Here is a 24,804-nt window from a genome sequence, read left to right as displayed (position 1 = left end):
TTCTGAGCTTCTTGCCCCGCCCATTATGCAGCTGTGGGCTATGCTTTCTCTTATCTGGCCATTCCCTAGGCAGCATCTCTGGGCCCAGCCTCCCAAGGTCATTCCCCCATACCATTACATTTATAAAGGCCTTTATGGCATGGTGCTTGTGGGACAGTCTCTCCTTGGTTGTATCTATCCATCCCATCAGACTGGCAGCAGTGCAGGCTACAGGCACCAAGGAGAGCCTTCTCCGTCATGGCACCTGCCCTCTGGAATACCGTCCCCCCGGAGATTGGATGACCCCAACTCTGGTGGCCCTTCAGACAACTTTGAAGACCTGCTTATGCTACTGGGCACTGAGTCAGAATATGTGATAGGGCCTGTGGGGTGGTTGCAATGGTTTTTACTTGATCTGGCGAGACCTATTTATTTTGGTCTTATCGTTATTTTTTCTTTTTGACTACTGTTCACTGCCCACTTAAGAAGGAAGAGGGAGTATTATTAACATAAGAAGAGAATAACTGTAGCTCAGGGCTGAACAGTGGAATCCTTGGTACTCTCTGAACCTGGTTGTTTGCTTGCAGAAGTTTCATTACCCAACTAGGTAACATCACTGATGATTTTAGCTAGTCAGGTAATGAAACATCTGCAAGCAAACAACCAGGTTCAGAGAGTACCAAGGACTCAGTGGTGTATTGTTCAAACTAAGTTGCTTAAACCAGTCTTTGAAAATTTAGGAAGGACATTGGCTCATAACATTCATGGCCTTCATTGTCTAATGCTCAGAGTAAAGTCTTTGAGTCTTTGAGCTATTAATTTAGGTTATTTTAATGTATTGGGTGGCCCAGTACATGGGATCACATACAAAAAAACCCTCTTAAAACTGGTTCTTTGTAGATTACTGGTGTGTCCTTGGATCAGATCAAAAGTCCTATCTTGCTGGTCTCTACTGCCTACTAGAATTGCTCTGTTTATCTCTGTTCTCTACAAAATCCAATGAAGATGGAGCGGAAGCTGTCAAAACGCCAGTTGTGCTCACTAGTCTCAATATTTGGCAGGTCTCACTAGAAAATAAGCAACTGGTTACTCTCAAAATGTGCCTCCTTCTGAAGGTTGAAGGAAAAGATAGGCACGATTTCCAAGATAAGACTCCTCCGTTTTTCCTCTGTCCTTTCCAACCTGTTCCAGCTCTCCAAACTCATATCAGGAGCTTCAGTCCCAGTTCATCTTAAGAATGCCAGGCTGGGGAAGATGGTTAGAAAGAGGTTATGTGAATTAATTTTGTAGCCCAGTTCTTCTCCAGGATTTCAAGATGACAGCACATACACACATACCTGTGGGATACACTGGTATAAGTGTTATTGACTGTCCCATAATCTTCCACTGAGCTTCATAGTTGAGTAGAAATTTTAGTCCCAACTTACTTGGATGGCGATCCCCTAAGTCCTCCCATCTAGTTCATCGTAAAAGCAAGTTTTGAATCAGGAATGTTCGGAGCAGGAGCACATTGAGTTCTTAGCTACTGACCCCTGTGATGTCCATTCATAGAGTAATCTGCATTTGGATGTTGACTTAGGAGACAGCAAAGCCTGGGAGAACCTTCTCTCTGCTGAATGCTCATCTTCATTCCAAACCAGCTATTCCTGGGTGTGGCAATTGTAGGATGAAAAGACCTGCTCCTAAGAGCCACATTTGCTTCTCTCCCTTTCTCCTGTTTCAGAACTTTGCTGCTGATTTGAGGGTTCCACAAAACACAATTTTGGAAAGTATAATGTCAGTGGGTTTGTTTCATATTATCTTGGGATCTTTCAGAAGGAAAACAAAAAGGAATAAAATCTCTGTGCTTCCTGGAGCTTCAGACAGATCAGATTGGAAAATTAATGTCTCTGCCTATATAAATTAGAAGGCAGAACATTCTTGGGGTGATGCCAATATCTCACTGGCTTTTCTTCCTATATTTTAGTGACGGTTCCCTCTGTCAGGGATGCACACAAAGGGGAGGTTCTTAGAACACAAATGATGCTGGAAACCCCACAATTGGTTAGTTGGCTGCCTCTCTGTTGCAGTTCATTTTGTGCTGAATGTGTGTGTGTATATGCTTACCTTCTAAAAACAGGGTGAATTGCCTGCCTGTTCCCACATTGTCCTCACGCTCTTCAATTTGTGTTCTCACAATTGCAACAAAAACCAATCCCTGCAAAGAATGTGTAAAGTGGTAGGCCTATGGCAGGACTGAACCAATTCAGTCTTCCAGTAGGGGAATGCATGATGATGGAATGTTCCCTCAGAGAGAGAAAGGTCCTACGTATCGGAAACAGGACCATTTGGGGAAAGAGAGGCTGAGAATAGCTTTCTCCAACCTGGGCATCCTTAGATGTGTGGGCTACAAATCCCAGAATTCTCACTAATGCCCATGCTGGTTGGATAATATCTGGGATTTGGACCATGCCTCTGGAGGCTCAAAGCGTGGCTTGGAATCTCCTTGCTCCTTGACATTTAGCAGCCTGTGTGGGAAGACATTTCTCTGTCATGTTTGAGGAACATTCCTATTTTCTTCCACAGCCACATCTACCCCTCTCAAACTGTTGGTGATGAAGCACAAGCTGTAGATGGCTGTGTGGTCTTGGAAAGCTGCTGCTAGACCTGGGTGGTGATAGAATGCCCCAGGTTCTGCTAACGAGGTGGCCTTTACCACTTCAAGCTGAAAAGAGGATGCTCCCTAAGATGTTCCATGTGTGTATGGCAAACAGAAATGGCATGTGTGGAGCAGGCTGAGCTAGAAATCCTTACCGTGTTAGGTTTCAGGAACAAAACTGTATGAAGAGGGCTAAGGGAAGATCTCCCACCATCAGACTGAAGGGGCGCAGTACTATTAAGAATTTTGGGTTTGCACAATTTTGCATGAACTCCTCAATTAGGAGTCTATATCTAGACCTCTACGAGGTCTAGAAGGTCCTCTAAAAAGGATGTGGCCCTTGGATTGGAAAAGCTCTACAGGGCAGAGAAGATCGTCTCCTTCCAGTTGAGCTGGGCTCTGCTGACTTGATGGTCACATCAGCAGAGTTCACCTGTAGTTACCCTCTTCCTGGATGTCACTTCCACATCCCATTCTACCCTACACCACTGGTGTTCTCTGAGGTGTCCCATCCAGGAGTTCACCCCACTTAGCTTCCAAGCCCACATGAGAAAGCATTCAGCATGTGTTGATAAGGGTATAAAGTAGACTTGATCTGATCAAAGACAACACAGCAGCTTTCCCGGGAAGAAGAAGTTGCTTTATAGCTCGGTCCAAAACCCCTTTTCTCTTGCATTGGAGATACCTGTTGTCTTCCTAGCATGGAGTCCAGACAGCTGTAATGAGTTGATGGCGCTGCTTACGTTTACGGGGCATATGGACAACTGCAGTAGCCTGTCAGATGATTAATTTCCTGGTGACACTTGGGACTGCACCAAAAACAGGAGGTAGTTTGGGATGACTTCATTTCCCATGCCTTAGCTGTGGAAAAAAGAAAGAAAAGAGGTGATAACAGTTGAAGGATTCGAGGACCAGGCTTCGTTTCCCAGGTAGAAAGCAAACTTTGGACCTGGGTTGTAAGCTTCGTGTTGTGAGCCACCAAAGAGCACGTCACTGCAGTCCTGCTGTAATAGGACAGGAGGAAAGGATGAGAAAACACAGCACTTGATGGCTGGGCAAATTAAGCCCTGAGGAGGTAGCAGCTTGCTTCCTCGGCAGTCTGCTCCCCAAAGGATTAATCTGTAGGGCTCTAGAGCATTGCAGATTTGAAAGCAGAAAGGTGCTTTGGTGCTTGCAGATCAAAGCATCTCTCAGCATCTCCTTAAACCAGTGTTTCTCAACCTTAGCAACTTCAAGATGGGTGGACTCCAACTCCCAGAATTCTCCAGCCAGCATAGCTGGCTGGGGAATTCTGGAAGTTGGAGTCCGCCCATCTTAAAGTGGCCAAGGTTGAGGAACACTGCCTTAAACCGATCACGTTTATTCCCAGGAACACACGGCAGCTGCAGAAGACAGCCACGTGATCCGGGCAAAAGCTGCAGCCGCTCTAAGGCGTTGCAGACAGGTGTTCAGTTGCGCGCCATCGTCCTCAATTGCAAAGTGCTGTAGAGCTCTCCTAATCTTGCCGGGAAAGGGGGAAGAACGGCCCAAAAGGAAGGCATGGAATTCCTAATTTCAGGGCTGAGCTCTGAAAGATGAAAAGCCACCCTTCCCAGCTGTCAGCTCATCTCCGGAAGAGTCCTGACGCTGCTTGAATTTAGTGGCCAGACCAGTTTCTTTGCAGCATCTCTTGCCCAGCGTGGCATTTTTTGTAAGCAGTGGACAGAAGTGCCCCCCTGTGGCTAAAGGGCGAGGGCTCTTGTCCCATATATCTGGTGGAGAAAGGTGCTCGTCTTCCGTAGTAATATGCCGTCTTAGTCTTCATTAATAATATGCCAAGTAGATGTTATTGGGGAGGCAAAACCTGTGTGGTCTCCCCACACCCTTTGTTAGGCAACACAATCACCGTTTGTGTTTTTCTGGGCATGGCTAGAAATGTCTAACAAGCTGCCATTACATGCAAACGGGGGGCAGCCCCAGCCTTCCCATGGGCTTGCGTCTTCCTCCTTCAGGGCTTTGATCCCAAGAATTTTCATACAGGTGCAATCTCTCCTCTCACCTGCATTCAAATTTGTCCAACTCCCCCAGCCAAGATACTCCAGCACAAGGTTTCCTTTCATTTCTCAACTTCGCCTGGTTCGCTCTTTGGTGCTGGAGAAGCTGGGAAGAGGCTGATCAAGGAACGTGTTCCCAGCCCTTCCGGATAAACCCTTGGAGGCTGAGGTGGTGTGACTACAGAACCTTCCTTCCTGTTGATCCCAGAGTAAATCCTCCTTAGAGTTTTGCTCAATTCCTGGTGACCTCTTAATGTTGTGTGTGCTGCTTCGGCCATCTGCCTGGGGACTGAAGCCTCTTGGGGTTGTGACTGAGCTGGCATGATATTGCAGCACTGGTGTCTATTCTCTGGTTGCTCATCCTGGAAAAGCACTGCTCCCTCCCCAAGGGGACACCTAGGCAATGGGGTTAGGGCTGGCAGGCATCCGAGGTCACGGGGGAGCCTTCCTTCAGTTGAGGCTGTGTTGAGTTAATGTTCGCACAAGTGAGGTGTGCAGCATTCTTCCTGGAGGACCTTGCTCAGCTGGGTGTCAACTTTCCCTGAAACATCACTTTCTTCTTGAGAGCCTGTCCAGCATCAGTGCAGCACACCTAGACAGTTTGAAATACCAGGAGACCCTTATCTGCAAAAGCTTATCAGTAAGTATCAGATGTCTGCATCTAGCTGAGCTTAGCTGATCTCAGAAGAGCATATAGGCGGGTGGGAAAGACAACATCGGAAGGAATTAATGATCAAGATCGTTAGAAGTAAAAGGAAGGAATATGAAGGGGATTCGTTCAGTCAAGGTTAAATTGAGACATGTGCTTATAAAGCTCTGGTAACCCTTTACAGACTTTTCGCTGACACCAGGCCTGAAAAATTGATGATTTATGGTTTTGCATATAGAAGGGATGGGTTATGAGAGGAAGAGACATTTGTTCGTCATTTTACAGGGGACGATGAGTCATCAAATTTGGTCTTACTTGTGATGAAGACTGGAAGTCACTTACATATTTCTTTTCCTTTTCTTTACCTCTTTCCCTTTTTTTCCTGTTTTTCTTTTTCTTCACACTTTTTATTCTTTCTATCCCTTTTTCTGAGTTCCATTTGTATTTGCTTTTACTATTGCATTTTAAGTCTTTAATAAAAATGAAAAAAAAAGTCAAGGAAAGCAAAGCAAAGCAAGTAGTTGGACCTGATTAATACTTGGGTGGGAGACCACCAGAACTTCTTGGCTTATAGCTTAGATGGGAGTTGTAGGAGAGATCTCCAGCGAGTGAATACCAGGGCTAGAGACTGATTGGGATGTTTAAAAAATTTCACAGAAGATAGCAATAGCAAGCCACTTCAGTATTGTTGCCAAGAAAGCTGGGTGAATAGGTCCATGAAGACAAAGGGAATGTGCTTGGCTTAAGGTTAGCTTTCTAGATGGATGGTGGTATATCCCCTGGCTGAGGAGCTGCAGATACACTGCAGAGCGAGCAAGTGTAGGCCAGAGATCAGATGCCGGCTGGCTGGCGATTAACAAACACTCCATAAGAAAGGATCTCAGTTTTGGGGCAGATTCCTAAGAAAACAGCAATTCAGGGTGTGGTTGCAGATTAAAAGGCAAATTCCAAGTTTAAAAAAAAAAGATTAAGCATGCTTCAAGATAGAGTTGTTTCTACTGCCCCCCCCCAAAAAAAAGGGACAATGAGGTTGGTTTATGTGCAGTGTTGCACATTATCCATCTTAAAGTAGAGATGGAAAAAAGATGGATCAAAAGACAAGAATGTTTTCTGTAAAAAACAGAACCATTATTTGTTGGATTTTTATTTTCTTTCAGGAGATCAGACAAGGTAGATAGTCCTCCTCTATATTTTTTCTTTATTTTTTCCCTGTAACCGTGAGGTAGGATAGGCTGAAAGACTAGGAAGTTTCTTTGGTTAAAGATGGTCTAGAACCTGGCTGTCCACAGTCCTAGTCCAGCACCTTACAGACCTGCCATAAGATGTAGCAAAAATTCCTTGGCCTTCCTTTTCACAAACTAGGATTTGGATCATCCAGCAAACCAAGCACACAGTAGATTTGGATTTAGAGCCAAATCCTATTGTGGGCAGTTCCTAGATGGACATCCAGGCTGTCTCAAAATACTGGGAGTTTAAATTCGATGACATCTAGAATGACGAAGATTGTGAAAGGCTAGTCTTAACCTTCATAGAACAAATCACTTCAGAGTTCTTACTTGAGGCACAAATGACTAGATCATATGATCATATTTTGGATCCCCTGCTCCCTTGAGAAGTTCATAATCCTGGGAAACATGGAAGAAGAGAAGTGGACAGCCAGCAGCAAGGTGCATGGATTCAGTTACAGCAGGGATGGGTGCATCATTGGTGGACCTGAATGGCCGGTTGAGTACAGCTCATCCTGGAGAAGATCTGTCTAGGTCAGTGTTTCTCGACCTTGGCAGCTTTAAGATGTGTGGACTTCAACTTCCAGAATTCTCCAGCCAGCATGCTGGCTGGAGAATTCTGGGAGTTGAAGTCCATTATCTTAAAGCCACCACAGTTGAGAAACACTGGTCTAGGTGACCACAAAGAGTTGCCCTTGACTTAGTAGCTTATAATCAGACTGACCCTACAGAACTGCTTTCTATTCTTGAGCCTTAGTTTGTATATTTTGCAGACTGGAAATAATCTATCCCCACCTGTCGTGTGCTGTGGTTAGTCTCTTGAAAACAAAAAGCAGATGCAGGGTAAGTGGCCACTGAGAAAACGGAGCACTGTGCAGCCAGAAAAACAGCCGGAGAACGTTGCACAGGATATGTCTTTCAAAGCAACGTCCGCTAAGAAGCTGCATCCTGGCTTCGAGACGGGGAGTCCTGTGCAGTGTGATTTAGGGCTATAAATAGACCAAAGACAAGGAGCTTTGCATTGCTCTTCTCCCTTCTAAGTAGATACTAACCCTTCTCAAGAGGCTAGCTCTCCTCCTAGATATGAAGGTTTGCAGTTAAATGATCGCCAAAACAAAAATAGCATTTTGCAGCTGTGTCCCACAAAAGAGATTGGGAAAAAAACACAGGCATCTTGTAGCAAACATATTACGGCATCACCTCCAGATAATGAGCATACAGTAACTCAAGAAGTGACCTGAGATTCATAGAGGTTCGTGCGATAAAGGTCAGGGAGAAGACCTCCATCATTCCAGAGTGCAGAACACAAAGAAAACCTCCTATCAGTAGGAGCAGTGGAACGAGGGCCTGGTTGATAGGGAACATCTCTTTGTTGGATGAGTTTAAACAGAGGCTGATCAGCCTTGGCCTGGAATGCTTTGATCTGGATGCCTGCATGAAAGGGGCATAGATGACCTCAAGGGATCTTGCAACACTAAGATTCTGTGTCCGTGAAATAATTATTCATCTTTCAGGTGTTGCAGGCTAAAGCCGCCTTGTTTTAAGCTGCAACAGCTTAATACGTGTTGCATTAAAAGGCCAGTTGTGTAAAAGAGAAGGCAGTGTGCCAAAACATGATCTTTTAGGACTCGCTTGGGCCAGGGTAGAGAGCAGATGAAGTGATGGCTCGGTGGAGATGAATGTGCTGCATTATGCCACAAAATGGTTTTTTTAGTTTTGTTTTGGTATGTTGTGTGGTTTATAAACTCCATTTCATAACTTGGGAGCTGGATTTGTGCAACATGCTAGATGGAACTGAAATGGGATGGAGTTGTCCAGGGATCAGCATCTGGTGGGGAACCCAATCATTGTCTACCTTGGCCATCTTGTTAAAGCAGGGTTTACATGGCTGGCTGGGGAATTTTGGGAGTTGAAGTCCACACATCTTCAAGTTGCCATGGTTGAGGAACACTGTGTTAAAGCATCATATAGTTAGTTTAGGCATTGTATAATTTCAGCAGTCTTGTAACTCAGGATAAGGATATTGTGTGAACCCAGCCAGCATGCTGTATGAACAAACACATCATACAAATCCAGGCTGGCTTTTTGTAGGACACCATATATGGTTGCCAGAGAGCTATAAAGACCTTTGAGAAAAGTCAGTGACCCTCCCCAACACAGTGCATCTTTTATCAATCCCAACAGGAATGTTCAGGGAATATAAAATCTTTTGTTTTATGTAGGTGCTCATACACGCATGTGCAAACATGCTAGTGGCCCAAGAGATGTAATATGGAGGAATGGTCAGTCCATCAGAAAAATCAGTTCTCTGATTTTGGGGCTGAAGTTTGCATAGCTGGTGTTATGAGCAAAATGTGCTTTTCCATGCGCATTTAGGCTTGAAAATGGCAGCTCATATCCATCTATTTAATATTTCCTCTGTGCTGTAGTGCTTGCTGCAGGCTTCAGTAACAGGAATCCATCACAGGGGCAGAGCTGACGCTGAACAGCTGGTGGGCTTTAAAAGAAAAGGCAAATAACCAAGCCTGTATCCTGGCCAAGGGACTTTCTAGTGCTTCCCCTTTTCTTCGTTCTCTGTCGGACATCTCCCCAAATGCAAATTGGCTAGGGCTGGAAGGCCAGCAGAAACCTCCCCTTTTCTGCATTTATTTACATGCTTATGTTCTATTTTGAGGCCGTGGCCGCATCGTGCTTAAGCAGCCTGTGACCCGGCTGAAGGTAAGCATTGCAAAACGAGCTTTTGGGCAGATCGCACCAGCAGCTTAGCTCAGCAGCCTCCTTGAGGGGAACTCAAGCCAGGAGCAGCTGAAAAGCTGACTGCAAAAGGTGCCTGGCCAACCAGGAAGTCATTTTCTTCGCGCAAAAGGTAAACCGAGGCATAGGAGACTTCTCCATGGGCAGAGCTGGCCCAGAAGTTTAGCAAGTTAGTTTTTGAGAGGTCTTTTTCCCACCGGCTGTTTTATTCATGCATTGTGTATTTCATGTGTGGTAGAAGAGAGGTTTTTTCTCTTACTTTGCTTTTTTTCTTCTGTGAATCCTTTGCTTTCTTGATTTGGCTTAGTTCTTCGAGGCCCATGAGGCTGTAAGTTTGGAATTAAAAGAGGTAGTCAAAATCATAATTTTCTTCTTAAGAGAGACAGCATATTGCTTGCAAATTAACATGGTGAACACGGTTTGCACAGCTCTGTGATGGATGCCTTTCTCTACAGCTAGTGGGTGATCCAGCTGTTCCAACTTTTCTGCTGGGTAGGAGCCTACATTCAGTGATGAGACACAGACTTTGAAAGCAAGCGGTCTTAGGTTGTTGAATCCATTATGCTGAGGTAGATCTACGAGAGATCTTCTAAAACCTAAAGAGCCCCGTCAGTAAGTAAAGGCAACGTAGACCTCAGTGGATCTGTACAAGAGCAGTTACTTCCTCAAATATTTGACTAGAACTAAAAGTTCCCTCCATCTTTTGGATTGCCTTGTGTTATGGTCCGAAGTGTTGTCCTTCAAGGAAAATTCTGTGTTGTGCCTTATTGTGTCCTGGGTTAGCCAGCTTCTCTCATGGGTCAGCCAAAGCTTTTTTGATTTGTCACATTTCTAATCAGCGGATATCTCTCTCAGCATGGCACTTTCGGGGTGGAAAATAAGAGGAAATTGTTGGTGACGATTGCTTGGCACACCCATCTTTCTGTAGGAGGGATATACAAAGCCTGTGTTTGCCTCTGGCTGATCCTTAAGCGTGTTGAAAGCTCCAGTACTTTGCACACACAGGCATATTCTTGCTGGTCCTTCTGTCACGCACGGACAGGCTTTCGACAGAAAACAGGAGTGTCTCTCCTGCGTCAAAAGGAAGGTAGAGTCCAGGAGGAGGAAGATGCCTCTGAGGAAATGGGAAATTGCACAAAGTGAAAACCTCAGAGGTTTTAGAGTAGTCTATCTGTGACGCTGTGTTGCTTGGAACCTGGGGAGTTTCAACCCGTTCTGCTTATTCAGAAACTGAATCGTGTTGTGTTTCAGATCTGTTGTGTGGGAAGCTCTGGACAGATTGAGGTAAGGTATGGGTTTTCTCCTTCCATGCATATTCGGCATCTTGTTCAACATCTAGGTCAACGGCGCTAATCTCATACCTGCTTTGCCAAGTGAGGGCATAGTATTCAAAATAGCACCACCTTTCCAGAAGGCTTTTCTCAGCCCTTAGATATGAGCTTTCTCTGTCTACTCTGTCTTGATCCTGAAAATCGATGCTTAGCTCCTCAATCAGCTGCCCTCTTTACCAGTGTGTGGAAATGAATTGGGTGGCAAAGCTTCCATCCAAAATAAAACCCCACAGCTGTCCATAGAACTGTATCTTCATAGTGGTCTTCCTGAAGGAATGTTGATTCACCTTGGCATTTTTGAGGACTTGTGTAAAGATAATAGATGACAGAAAAGCTTAGTTCGCAATCTGTTTCTGGAGCAAGAAATTCTGTGGAATGCACCCACTTCCAACAGTGCTGTGGGACACACTGGGTGGGGAAGTGCATGGCATCTTACTTTGGGGCACATATTTCTGGAAACTCAACTGCCTAATTTTCTGGAGTTGGGGGCGGGGTAGAGAGAGAAATATTTAGGAGCTGCGTGGCACTGCCTCTTTCTCTGTTCCCATCTTTCACCCAGCTAACCTAAGAAGCCTGTTGACCTTCTCTTTCTTGGAGCAAAGAGCAAGAAGTGGCTCTCAGAAATAGAACTGGAAATGAAAACTAGTATTTGTTAATATTACTAGGAAAGAAGGAAGTTGATCACATCTAGATTTGGGCTTCCACAAGGATTTCAAAGAACGAAAAGTTCAAAGTAGCATTGATGAGCCCTTGAATTCCCATAATGATCCTTCCTCCAGGCACTGTTAAGCATATTACAGAGCTTGTCCTTGACTCCCGCTCTGCCATCCTTCTGCCCAGGGTTCAGAGCAGGTGAGAAGAGGCTGATAATGCAGGATTAAGATCATGTACTCAGGGTTTACCAGCTGCAAGGGAGGTTGCCTTCTACGGAGTGAGAAGATTTGTCCACCTGCGTTATAGTCTCTCCTTGCTGGCTAGGCACACACACTGCAAGATATTAAATAATATCTTTCTTGGCTATATTAACACCTGTGGCATTTGTTTACTTGGCAACCGTATATATTTATTTTGTATTGTTTTAATTGTTTTATGGATTTTTATGATTGTACATCGCCAGCCTCACTTGTTGAGATGGACGGCTATAGAAATCAAATAAATAAATAAAGTATAAGAGGGTTGAATTTCAGTTCTCCTAGTGAATCACAATTACAAGTGTCAGAATTCTCTGTGATAAATCCTGGAAGTTTTAGTCCTACATTTCTGGAAATTGCCATCAGAATTACACATAGTGGGCACCAAATTGCTGAGGGTTGTGTTGAAGATACTCAGGGGAGCTTCTGTTCCTGGATTCAGGAATGGCCAACTTAGGTCTGGTAGATCTCAGGAAGGCTTAACTTTGTTTTCCCCCTTTTTTCTGATTGTATCAGCCAGTAGGTTTTGTCAAGAACTAGCCACAAGAAGGGTTTTGGTAAATGCTATGTGGCAAGTCCCATCTGGATATTTTGGGTTTACGATTCATCCGTAATCTGTGTATCTGCTTCAGTTCCTTCTACCATTGATGCTCTCAAAAGCCAAAGCCGTGGGACATTTTTGTAGTGTGCCTTGTCAATGCAAATTCAGTAGAACTTTGGAAACAGGTACTTCCAGATGACCCAGCTCCGTAGTGAGCTTTGATCCAAGGAGAGACAGGAAAGTTCATGACCTAAGCCATTGCCTTGGGATGGTCATTAATGTTGCTGTTACCATCAGCAGCTTCTCTCCTCTGCAAAGATCTGCATCAAAGCTGGTTTAGACAGGTTTTTTTTTCCCTCTCTCTCCCTCCCCCTGAGGGAAGGGAGATGACCTTGAGCAGATCAGATCTTGATGAGCACCAGCCTCTTAGTCCGGTGCCCACCAGTGTTGGTTGTGGGTTGTGGAAACTGAACTCCAGACCATCTTGAGGACACCAGGTTGGGAAAGGCTAGTGTAGACAGAGGTCAATGCGTACACATCCAGGCCCCATTAGCAAAGTTTTCATATCATCTGAAGTTCATATCACACTATATTGCAAGGCTGTACAGAATTTTGAGAGATGCAGGTACATGTGTGAATCACCTAAAGCAGAACGTGGCTTGCAGATTTTAGATTCAAGTTGAAATTGGCTTTTTTCACCCAAAAAGCAGGCAGAGGGAAGCAGGAAGGTGCGAATGCATTTATTTACAGAAAATGCATAAGGATTTGTTTTCTCCATCTACTGGTTTAGGATAGCACAAGAAACAGAAGTTTCAGGGACACAGTACACATGATTGTGCCAGTTGGAGAAAATCTGGAAAAGCCAGAAGGTAATATCCTAAGTCTTTGGCAATCTAAACAGAGGCTGGCTTAACCGAAACATAGACTATACCATAGAGCAGCCTTTCTCAAGTTTAAGACCCTGGAGGAACCCTTGAAATATCTTTCAGGCCTCAGAGGTCCCCTGCACATTCAGGCTCAAGTATAGGCCAGAAATTACAAAATTATTATATTTGTTTCATGGGTAGTCTTGTATATGTACGTTAATAGTGTTCTTAAGCTCAGAATAAAGAGTGAAACTTACCTCTTCAATGTGAAGTTGCCTGCATTTGAAATAATTTTTTAAATGAATTGTGATCTCCCAGGGAACCCCTAGTGAGCTCTCGTGGAACCCGAGGAGGCCACAGAACCCTGGTTGAGAAGCCCTGCCATAGGGAAACTGCCTGAATCTCCTTTCTCAAAAACTAGTTGTGCTTCCATCAGAGGTACATAAGGAGTAACAGCCTTAGCTATGTTCCTGGTTTACCACTACAATTGCACTTCTGCCGTTGGCAGAAACTTAATGTCAGATTTGCTGCAACCTCGAAATACGGGGGCACGGTGGCCTTTCCGTAATTCTTTGCAGGGCAAGGGCTGGTAATTTTCCAGCACTTAAGTTCAGCATCTGGTAGTTTTGAACCTGTGGCGCAGCTGTACGTTCTAGCTGAGAAGACTGGTTAGCATGTGGGTGAAAAAAAGTGCCCGAGGTCCCAGAGGAGAAAGTGGGCTGATTTTATCTGAAGTCGCTTCTGATGCTCCTCTGAGACCTGGCATGCTGCCGCTTTAATTCACACGACCAAAGTAGAGTATTGAGACCAGCAGGCTTTTAAAAAGGTAACCTTACCTCCACTCCTTTTCCTAGTCCTTGGGACCACTTTGGTTCCAAAATCATTGACACATTCCTTGAGATACATTGGTTTTCTCACAGACTGGATGAGCCTTGGTAGGTTAGAGGGAGGTTGCCCCCTTCCCTGTTCTCTATTATGACCTCATGTGCCCCATACTGTGACAGTAGAACTGTCTGGATCAGTTCAAGCTAATGAGGTCAGCCTTTTGGGTTCCCATCTCCTGGCTAAAACAGAAAAGTGAGGATAGTCCATTGTGTGCTGTTCCATGCTGCATATCCAGGTGACTCATGCCTTTCCAAAGATCTTGTACTGAGCTGAAGAATTGTTCCAGAATAAGCAAAGCAGGGAAAGAGAACCAGCGTATCTGGATCACTCTTCCCAACCCTGATGGTCTCCAGATGTTTGCAGGCCATAGCCAACAGAATGCTGGCCATGACTTCTGGGAGTTGTAGGTTTACAGGTGTAACCCATCTGGGGGAAGCAGATTGGGAAAGATGTCCTAGACACATATAACTGCCTAATTCTCACCTTCTGCTAAGTTTTGCAACCTAGAAACCTTGGGTGGAATTCTGATTCCATCTGATCAAAGTGTCCCGTTTGCTCTTTCAGATCATCCTGCATGCTGATCGGCTGCGGATTTATGGCGGGGCCTGGGCGCACTTTTGAGCACTGCCACGCGCAACATCCCACCCGTTGAAAGAGGACAGTGCCTTGCCCAAAGCTGGCGCAGACCGCTTGGGTTTCACCATTCAGGGACCCTGTGGATGGCTATTGAAGTCAAAGGAGAACTTCTGCTGGCAGTTGCCCCACCCTGAGCACCCCCGGGCTCCCATCACTGCCCCCAAATATTTTACATATCCAGATGGGGTAACGTGACAGCCCCGGAGGAGCACCAGCGGTTTCGCTGAATGCAGAGGCCTTTCTAACAGGAAGAGAACTAAGAAGGGAAGCCGGGCGACGGTGAAGGACGACTACTTAAAATTGCACACTACGGATTTTTTAAAAAAGAAAAAAAAAAACAAAAGTATTACTCAGCATCAAGCACAGGGTTCCTTTTTCTAATTGGAGGATTTAGAGAATCCAACGTTACTCTATTTGCACAACATTTGTGTTGATCAAGGGGAAAGATCATCCTGTCCAGCTCTTGTAACTTTGTTCCCCTTTCGCTTGGCAATTCATTTTTTTCTCGGGAGGTGGTGTGTGTTTTTTTTCTCAGCCCCTCCGGTCAATCTAGTTTTGTCTCCACCATGGCCCGCATGAACAGGCCTGCACCTGTGGAAGTGTGCTACAAGAACATGAGGTTTCTGATAACCCACAATCCAACCAATGCCACGCTGAACACTTTCATTGAGGTAAGCTGTGTTGGGTAACCCCTCACTGCTAGATGGAAATAAGGTCAAACAGCTGCTTGAACTTGTCAGGCTTCACAACAAAGTAGGTTCTGGCCTAGTTAGTATTTTGATGAGAGACCATCAGAACATCACAACATTGTATAGGTAGTCCTCGACTTACGACCGTTCATTTAACGCTGGTTCAAAGTTACAACAGCCTTGGGAAAAGTTGAAAGAGGACAGTGCCCTCTTTGTGACCTATCCTTGCACTTATGACCATCATGCCACCCCTGCAGTCACGTGATTGCAATTCAGGCGCTTGGCAACAGGCTCACGTTTACAAGCGGTTGAAGCATCCTGCACTTACAAGCGGTTTCCGGCAAAAAAAGCCCATTGGGGAAGCTGGATTTGCTTAACAGCTGTCATAAAAATGGCCATAAAATCAGATCCAGTCACGTGGTGACTTGACTTAACAACAGAAATTCCGGTCCCAATTGTGGTCGTAAGTCAAGGGCAACCTGTAGGCTAGGTTGGGGAGTCAGCATCCCAGAAGAAGATAGTAACAAACCATTCTGTATGGTTGCCAACAAAACACATTTGTGTAACCATGGAGAAGGTTAACTGCAAATAACCTCACTTCCAAGTAGTAACTAGTGTTCCTTTCTGTGGAAATTATCTCAGTATCTGAAATGACACTGTTGCACATAGATGGAGTGGTATCTGTAACTCTTCTAGCATTTATCCTTTTTTTGTACCTTCTTCATCTTGTAAACCATTTTCAAGAAGGACTACCTAAACGGCAGTCCGGAGAGAGCTGTCAACATCCTCAAGAAAAGTTTTGAAACCTGACTTGAGAAAGCTTTACCTGGATCCTAGTTTAAATTCTAGGGATGTTTCAAAGCAAGGGTTCTAACCACATCTTGGAAAAGGTTACAGGTTTTTTTCCCCTGCTGACTGAGCTTGTTCAGACAGGTTTGGGTGTAGCTTGATCACCTGTAAACGAGACCAGGTAGTTTCTTCGCCTTTTCCAAATGGATTTAGACCAAATTACATATTTCTTCACGTGTTTTGATGCCTTTCCTCCAGTTGCTTCTGTTCCCCTTCTTGTCTTGTCCTCTCTGGCTTTTTAGCCTGGGCAGAGCCCATAGACGTGCACAGTTTTTGCTTTGATACCTGGCTTCTGGCCAGGGTGCTGTTTATAGCCGTACCTTCCCCTTCCTTCCCTCCAATAGGCTCTGTTGTCCACAGATGTTGCTCTGGTTACACAGGCAACTAGCTGAAATTGTTGCATACCTACGGGGATTAAAAATAAATGCCCTTGTTTACTCTTGGAAGGATCAGCAAAAGATGGTTGCCTTTCCCTAGCTGGAATGAAGTTTCACTTGAAACAGCAGCAAAGGAACCATTCTACAGGTAGTCCTCACTTAACAACCACAGTAGGGACTGGAAACTTGTTAAGCGGTGCGGTCATTAAGTGAGTCCCCGTGTGACCCGACCCGATTTTAGGACCCTTTTTACAATGGTCATTACGTGAATCACGGGTTGTTGAGCCAATCCAGCTTCCCCAATGGATGTTTTTTGCCAGAAAGTGGCAAAAAAGGGTCGCAAATCGCTATCACGTGACCACAGGACACTGCAACTGGTCGTAAATGCGAGCTGGCTGCCAAGTGCCCAAATTGTGATCACATGACTGCAGGGGCAGTGAGATTTTGCGATGGTTGTAAGTGTGAGTACAGGTCAAAAAGTGCTTTTTCCAAAGCCGTCATAGCTTCGGACTGTCATTAAACGGTTGTTAAGTGAGGACTGCCTGTGTCCCATTACCTGTATTCCCATCCACGCACTTTGGATGTTCTGTATCAGCACTCGTCTTCATCCTCCATAAAGTCTGCCTTTGTAGGTCCGTCTTAGCACCAAAGAGAGGTTTTTCATTCTTCATCTCTGCTTAGTTACCTGAACAGCTTCCTTGTCTCTCATCTGCAATGATTGGAATTCCCCAGAATCAGCCTGGTCTCGGAGGGCAGCCGTGAGCATCCCAACATCTGCACTTAACATCCCGCCCCCCCCAAAATGTAAAAGATGGTCAGGAATTTGGATAGATGCCAATGCATCAAGTCAAAATGGCACTGCAGGTCTAGTTTTAAGAGCAGGGACTTAGCCAGACTTCTGAAAGGTAAATACCATGTTTATTTCTTCATGTAGCCTTAGCAGGGTGACTTCTTGCCACTGGAGGAAATCAGTTAACATGTTGTGTCACTTTTAGGGCCGTGAAGATCTTCAGAAATAATTTGAAAAAGGTGTAGGCACCTGCTTACAGTGCTTTAAAGCAGCTAGCTGTTTGCCAGTTGTCCTTCTGTATACAGCTGATGCGGCGGGGTAATAAAAAGTGGTGACCTGCAAATGCCTCTAACTCAAACCTTGCTTCTTACAATTTCTGTTACCCACTCAGATTTTTTTCTCACGTTTTTCTGCATTGGAACTCAAGAGTAGTGCCATTCCCAGATGGTGCCCAGACCTCCTTAGCTTCAGCAGAGTACTCACAAGGCTTCCAGTATCAGGGACAACACTGTTCTGACCACTGGTTGGCGGGGCAGGTCGGTGGGATTGTTTTAAGCTATTTGTGAGCTCCCAAAATTGGCTGCGGGCACAGAAAACCCATCTTGATAGGCATCTGAGCTGTCCTAACTCGACCCACCTTATACATCATGGGGACTCAGGTGTTGACCTAGGGCACACTCAGCACCTTCAGGTCCCCAGGTCCCTTCTGACTGTGATTGCTAAGAATCTGACAGCAGCTCCTTTGGATGTTTCAGGATCAGAAGTCCAAGGAAAGTATTGTGTAAGTCCTAAACTAAGCACTAGATGTTTAAAAACAACATTCTTCTCACCCAGGAAACATGAGAGCACTGGCTGCACTCCCTCCCCTGTGGTGAACTTCCCCACCTACTTTGCAGCCTCACCATGTTTTGGCCATTAAAAAGAATCCAGTGTAGCCCTTAACTACCAAAAATAGCCCTCTATCTCATCCAGAAGGACTACAGTACAGGCAGGCCACCCCCAAGCCTACAGTGTCAGGGTACAATATCATAGAGACTGCACTTTGGTTTTTAATCCTGCCTTATTACAGACATATATACAGGTAGTCCTCACTTAACAACCATTTGTTTAGTGATGGTTCGGACTTACAACAGTGCTGAAAAACAGACTTGCGACCGGTCCTCACACTTAAAACCGTTGCAGTGTCCCCAGGGTCACATGATCATGATTTGGGCACTTGGCAGCTGGTTCACATTTATGACCATCACAGCATCCCGTGGCCATGTGATTGCCATTTTTAACCTTCCTGGCCAGCTTCTGGCAAGCAAAATCAACAGGGAACTGCACAATTTGCTTAACAGCCACGTGGTTTACTTAACGCCCTCAGTGATTCACTTAACAGCCACCACAAAAGAAGTCGTAAAATTGGGTCAGATTTGCTTAATGACTGCTTCAGTTAGCAACCGAAATTCTGGTCCCAATTGTCGTTAAGCAAGGACTACTGGTATGCGCCATCAACATCATCGCGTGTAAGGCTGAAATGTAAAGCCAGGAGAATTGCTATGGCTGCCCTCTGGGCAGCCAGTAGGTTAACCTCAAATACTTTCCTCTTCCTTCCTCTTTCTCCTGCACAGGACCTGAAGAAATATGGCGCAACCACAGTTGTGAGAGTGTGTGAAATTACATATGACAAGACTCCACTGGAAAAGGATGGCATTAATGTGATGGTAAGTGCCGGCTTTTCCTCTCCTGGTTGAGGAAGCCCAGCAGAGCAAGCATCCTAAATGAAACAAGCTGATTATTGTAAGGGAGTGAAACATCCCGCCTCGGCTTGGGGTGGTGTATGTGAGTTTAGCGAGGTAATGTGTTCTGCTGAAGGATAGAAGTAGGGGACAATCCAGTGGAAAGGGGTAACTAAGTCAGCAAGGATGGGAGAGTAGTCACCTGGCCCACCGGCAAGACACAGAAGTTGTGTGGTAAATTTAAAATGGGTGGACATGATTTCCCTACGGATCATCGTGACAAAGGGTAGGGAAAATTTTTGTTTTACTTCACGGTGTTTTATGTGGCTAGTAGTTTGAGTCAGCTCAGAGTGTATTGTGCCCTGGAAGTTGTAGGTTAATCTGGATCTTCTCTTCATCGGTATAAATCTAAATAGAGATATGCATGCAAGTTCTTGCTGGCCTTTTAAAAATGCAAATTAATAGGGCAGTGGAGTGGCAGCGACTTATGAGTGATGCATTTGGGGGGGGGGGAAGGATTTTTTTAATTATTTTTAGCTGCAAAGAGAGCTAATTGTCCATTCCCTTCCTGGGACAAAACTGAGATTGAAGTTCGGTGGGCTTATTTGGCCCAAGACCCCGATCTGGGAAACGAGATGCAAGCGCAGCATATGCTCCGTATTGAGTCATCTAAGCTAGCCTTCATGCTAATGAGTCATGAGCGAAGTGGAAGCTTGCCAAGGCAGCTTTACTCTCTTCTAACCAGGAGACACTCCCTCCGAAACAGATATGAAAGGAAATTCCGGGGAAGCTGGCTGATTTAACGTAGGACATCCGCTGAGAACCATAAAACAATCTGAAGAGCTTTGGGAGGTTCCTCCTTGTAAAACCAGCTGCTTATGCGTTATCTTTTGTGATGATCTCACTTAGAATCCATGAATTGACGCTAAATAAATTCCCCACTTCAGCAGTTGGCTTGACGTTTAAGGCCCTCCACAAAAGACGGAAACCCCAAAGCATGAAAAGGCAGAGAGCTTGCAAACTCCTCTTCTGCTTTTCATTACAAAAAAAAGCCCATTGGGGAAGCTGCCTCTTTTTTGGGGAGGAGGTCATTTCTCCATTCCTGAATTTGCTTTATCCCTGGCTTGCCATTTTCAAGCTGCAAAGAAGTATAAGCTTGTGCACATTTTCCTGGTACTTTATTTTCACAAACGGTTTTCCTCTAGCAGACCTTTGGCACGTTCTTTTCACATGAGACACAGACGTACAGAAAGGGGCAGATAGAAAAAGGACTTTGGGTGCACAGCTGTTGTCCCAAACATACAAAGTTAAGTAGATGCAGGGCCCCTTTTTCTGACCATCTCAAGGCTACCTAAAAGAAGGCTTCTGCAGATCTTGAAAACGTTATTTTGCAGCCGGAGAAGGAAATTCCTCTCCTCCCCAAAGGTGTCCCAGGTTGCATAACATCCAGATTTCTTTCCTCTGTGGGGCAGCTCAAAAACTTTGGGGGGGAAACGTAATAATTGCATTATTTCTGGTTACTTAGATTCTTAGCCACCCGCAGTGAGGTCGGTTGTGATCGTTGGGATGGGATATTAGTCCCTCCAGTAATTGGGGCTGGCCGGTTTAGGTTCAGAGTCCCCATTGGGAAACATCAAGGTCTGAATTCCAGCAGTTAAAATTCTGCCCCCAGAAGATCTGTATTGGGCACTCTGTGTTTTATGCAAACTTGAGAGCAATTCCTGTTTTTATTTTTGTTCCAACTCAGTACAGTGTTGGAAGGAAATTATGTAAAGGGACTTGAGATTCTGCCTCTCCATCCGCAGGATAACTCTCCAAAAGCTGAAGAGGAAGGGACTGGATTTACAAAAAAAAGTGGACAAAGAAATTGCAAAAAAAGGAAGAGTCCCAGAAGGGCCAGATTTGGCCAGGGAATACAGAGAAGAAAAATCCAGAAAAAGTCTCCCCAGTATCGGGCAGGGTTGGGCAATGGCTGGGAATGCTGCTGACTCCTCTATTCTAATGCCCGCTCCTTCCTGGCCACATGATCCTGATGGCGCATGCGCAGCCCAATTTGGCTATCTTAGTGAACACCTGCATGCAGACACATAGACCCAGCGCAAGGAAGCATAGCCACAAATACACACAGCCTCAGGACACAAGCAAAACATATGCACACAACCTGATTAGTCCTGGGGGAAGGGGGAATGGAGATGTGGACACAACAATAATCGTACAGGTAGTTCTTGCTTAGCGACCACAATTGGACCAGCAACTTGGTCGTTAATTGAAGCGGTCGCTAAGTGAAGCGACTGTGTTTAACAATCTTACTTCAGCTTTCCTTTGCTTTCCAGACCTGCAGAGGTCATAACCGCAAGGATTGGTCGCAAAGCCACTTTCTCATCACCGTTGAAACGGCGAACGGTCATTAAGCAAGGCAGTTGCTAAACAAGGACTACCTGTAATAGTAATTTATTAAATTTATATGCCGCCTGACTCCCAATGACTGGGCAGTTTACAAATTGTTAAAAACTTTTAAAAAGCAAGGAGCAGTACAAAAACACAACAGACAAACGCAGCAGATGCAACGTGAAGCAAGAGCGGTAGCGCCCACGTAGAGATGCTGCCTTACTTCATTGTACAGGAGGAAGTAAGAGCTTCCTTTTAGGGCCCCCGCTGTTGGGAAAGGGGTTGGAAAGAATGTTTGAAAGTGCTGTAACGTCTCTTACTGGGTGTAATTTTCTCTCAGGCCTTGCGGAAGGGGCTGGAAAGCTCACTGGGAACCACAGCCCCTCTAGAAATCTTATCCACCCAAGTTGGGGCTTCTGAAATGTGACTCATTCATCTGAGTATAAACCCCTTTTGCGGAGGTGAACAGGGCCGCAACTGGGGGGGGCAAGCAGGGCATGTGCCCCGGGCACCACGCTGGGGGGCTCCAAAATGGGTGCGGAATCCATGTTTGCCCCCGGTGTCACAGACCCTAGTTGCAGGCCTGGAGGTGGTGAAGGTTGGACAGCGGTGTCTCCCAAGACATTCGACTTTGCTTTGCAGATCAGAAGCTCCCAGAGATACTCCAGGTTGCTGGTGATGGGCACGTCACTGTGGCACCAGTTAATGCTCATAGTACTTGGGCTAGCTCAAGCTGACAGCAACTTGATTGTTTCTGCACTTTTTCAAGATGCGTTTATTGATCATTCTATGAGTGATATGGCAGTTCTGAACTTAGCTCCATACAGTTCACCAAAAACAGCCTTACCAATTTTTTATTTTTTTTAAATGCTGGCCAGCTTGTAAGAATCTCCTTTAAAACGTGCAAGCCAACTCTTGAGAAAGGGGTGTCAGTTTGGCTTCTCTGCACCTTGGCAGAAAATGCCCCTGGCTTTTCTCAAAGACGCTCTTTTGGTTTATTCTGCCCATGGGATTTAATGCCCTGCTAAAGTTAATATTGATCTGCAACTCAAGGAAACTTACCACAAGGCTTCAGTGAACAATGAGCCGGAGGGCCTTGTTTGTATCAAAATGAGATGGCGGAAATATCTGGGGACTGATTCAGTGTCCCTGAGAGCACCATGGAGCAGGATTATCATACAAAACACACAACAGCTTTCTGAGCCCAGGGGAAGGAGCTAAAGCAGAGCAAGATTTATCCAAATCAGTGTTTCTCAACCTCAGCAACTTTCCAGATGTGTGGACTTCAACTCCCAGAATTCCCTAGCCAGCCATGCATGGCTGGCTGGGGAATTCTGGGAGTTGAAGTCCACACATCTTTAAATTGTTGAGCTGGCTGGGGAATTCTGGGAATTGAAGTCCACACATCTTAAAGTTGCTGAGGTTGAGAAACACTGATCTAAGCAGAAGGCGTAAGGTCAGTCTGTTGCTATATTGCTTCAGTGGGCATTTTAGGAAAAGCCCCTTTATCTTCTCCCCTCAAGAAACATTTCCTTATTCAAGTAACAGTACATGAGAAGAAAAATTCCATCCAGGTCACGAACAGTTGGTTAGCCTATCTACAGTTTCTCAATGTTTCCACCATTGTAGACCACTAACTCAACATTTGGGAAATTCCAGGACCTCCCACTCAAGCCAACCTCTGCTCCCTCCATTTTTGATTTTAAAGAGAGTGGGAGTTCCTCTTTTGTGATGAATAAGAGAATGCTTCATTTGTGTTTCCGTTTTTTTAAAAGGCCTTTTTAAACATTGCACCCAGAAATGTCCAAAATTATTTATTTACCAGTTGTAATAATAATAATAATAATAATAGCATAACCACAACAACTCTTATTGATAGTTAAGAACGTTCTTCAATAGAAATGGGAGTACTAGGGTGCTGGGGGCAGCTGAATCTCTCCTCCTGTGTATTCATCATTGCATTTCCAATTTGGACTAGGAGGAGTAGCTTGTGCATGATCATCACCAGCACATAAGGATCCACAGTTGGTAAATGCTTGCAAGACCTGCCCGTTGTTTTCTGAATCCAGCATCCCCATGACCGCTTGTTTATCACTTGCATGGTTCTGTAAATTGGTTCAGCCACTGGTCCATTTTTGCAAGCTGCTGACTAGCTGGCAAGCAGAGGTGAGGCTCAAGACGACAAGGGGGCTGAGGCTGCAGCAGGCTACCTGGTGGGCCTCAGGTGATGAACCATTTCAAAAACTGCTGGTTTGTATGCCCTTTGCGTTCCTGAGGCCTTAGTTTTAAGTTGGAGACACAGCCTGCAACGTCTTGATGACAGCCTTCCTCCTTGTCAGTGCTTTGCAGGTTTTGTGGACTGTCTTTTTTTCTCTCTGAAACATCCATGTGTTAAAATCACTTTTAGAATTAATCCTAGAATTTCTGATAGGAACCCAAACATTGGAGTTTTAAGATGGTCGGGTTCCAAATGTTACTTCTGGACATGCTTCCTGGAAGGGATCGAAGTTAAGGATGGATCCCTAGTCCAGAAATAAATAAAAGCTCTACAGCAAGACTGTAGAAGCTTCATTCTTTCTTTCCCCCTTCACCACATCCTCTAAGCCCCCCAAAAGACAGGCACTTTAATGCATGTTTTCTGACTACGTTGGTTGTGACGGGAGTACAAAAATCACTGTAGTTAAATGCTTTGGGGTCGCCACCAGCTCTGATGGGCTACCATTGCAAAGCCATTAGAGATGGTGAGGGTCGTGGTCCGACTTGGAAGAAGGTCACCCAGTTGGGGGAAGCTGATTGAAGCCAGCTGCTGTGTTTGTGTGGGACCTGCAGGGTACACCATTCTGCCCATTGCCGTTTGATTGAGCGGCATCCAGTTCTCAGGCGCAGAGGTCTGTTTCCATCAGAGGCAGGCCCACAGTTTCGGCTTCAGTGAGGTATGTTGTGTGGTTTGAGGATTGTAAGGTGAAGGAGGACTCAGGCAGCCCTGTTTGTTTTCACAGCTTGTTGCTTCCTGCTCGCAGCTGAATGCCAGCCTGAGTGCAGGTGTGTGCTGGAATCAAAGAATGCCTCAGCCACAGATGTTTTCATCTTGCTTTCTGGGCCTTCCGTTTAAAAAAAAAATAGAAAAAAGTGCACATTTCCTTTGAAAAGGCACAAGCTGCTTCATGTCTCCTGCTCTGCTATCACCCCAGCAGTTGATCTGGATCAGGGCCAGTCCTCCTTTCACCCACTTCTTTACTGGCATCTGTAACCTTGCATCTGCTTTCTGAAATTCCCAGCCAGGACTCTCTTCAAGGGTACAAAGATAATCTGTCCTGGTCTCGTGAATATGGTATTTCCAGGACTTTGCTTGGTCTCTGACATCACATGGAGCCCTCAGGCCACCAGCATAGCATCAGGGCAGTGTCCCACAGGAACCAGGTTCAGGCGGAAAGCTGGTGGGAAGGGGGTGTTCCCATACTCTTCCCCACTCCCCTGAATGTCAGGGCAGCTGCCTGGATGACACAAGCTCTGAGTCCCCCCTTCCCTTTATTTCCTTACA

The 24,804-nt window shown here is 45.3% G+C and overlaps 1 protein-coding gene across 2 annotated transcripts in view; it reads left to right on the top strand.

Moving 5' to 3' along the window:
* The window catches only part of PTP4A3 (protein tyrosine phosphatase 4A3), a 95,164-nt gene that overhangs the window by 58,550 nt on the left and 11,810 nt on the right, over positions 1 to 24,804 (top strand). The window contains exons 1-3 of one of the 2 annotated variants that reach the window (XM_063299718.1): positions 9,270 to 9,391; positions 14,378 to 15,120; positions 18,768 to 18,860. In XM_063299718.1, the coding sequence (XP_063155788.1) occupies positions 15,016 to 15,120; positions 18,768 to 18,860 (198 nt within the window). In that variant the 5' untranslated portion in view covers positions 9,270 to 9,391; positions 14,378 to 15,015. Of the gene's footprint in view, positions 1 to 9,269; positions 9,392 to 14,377; positions 15,121 to 18,767; positions 18,861 to 24,804 lie in introns of those variants that run through there. The other variant, XM_063299717.1, reaches the window with a different exon arrangement.

This window comes from Candoia aspera, chromosome 3 (assembly GCF_035149785.1).
Source record: "Candoia aspera isolate rCanAsp1 chromosome 3, rCanAsp1.hap2, whole genome shotgun sequence".
NCBI classification, from domain to species: Eukaryota; Metazoa; Chordata; class Lepidosauria; order Squamata; family Boidae; genus Candoia; species Candoia aspera.
Note: the sequence above shows the minus strand (reverse complement) of the source record. Positions and strands in the feature narration are given on the sequence as shown.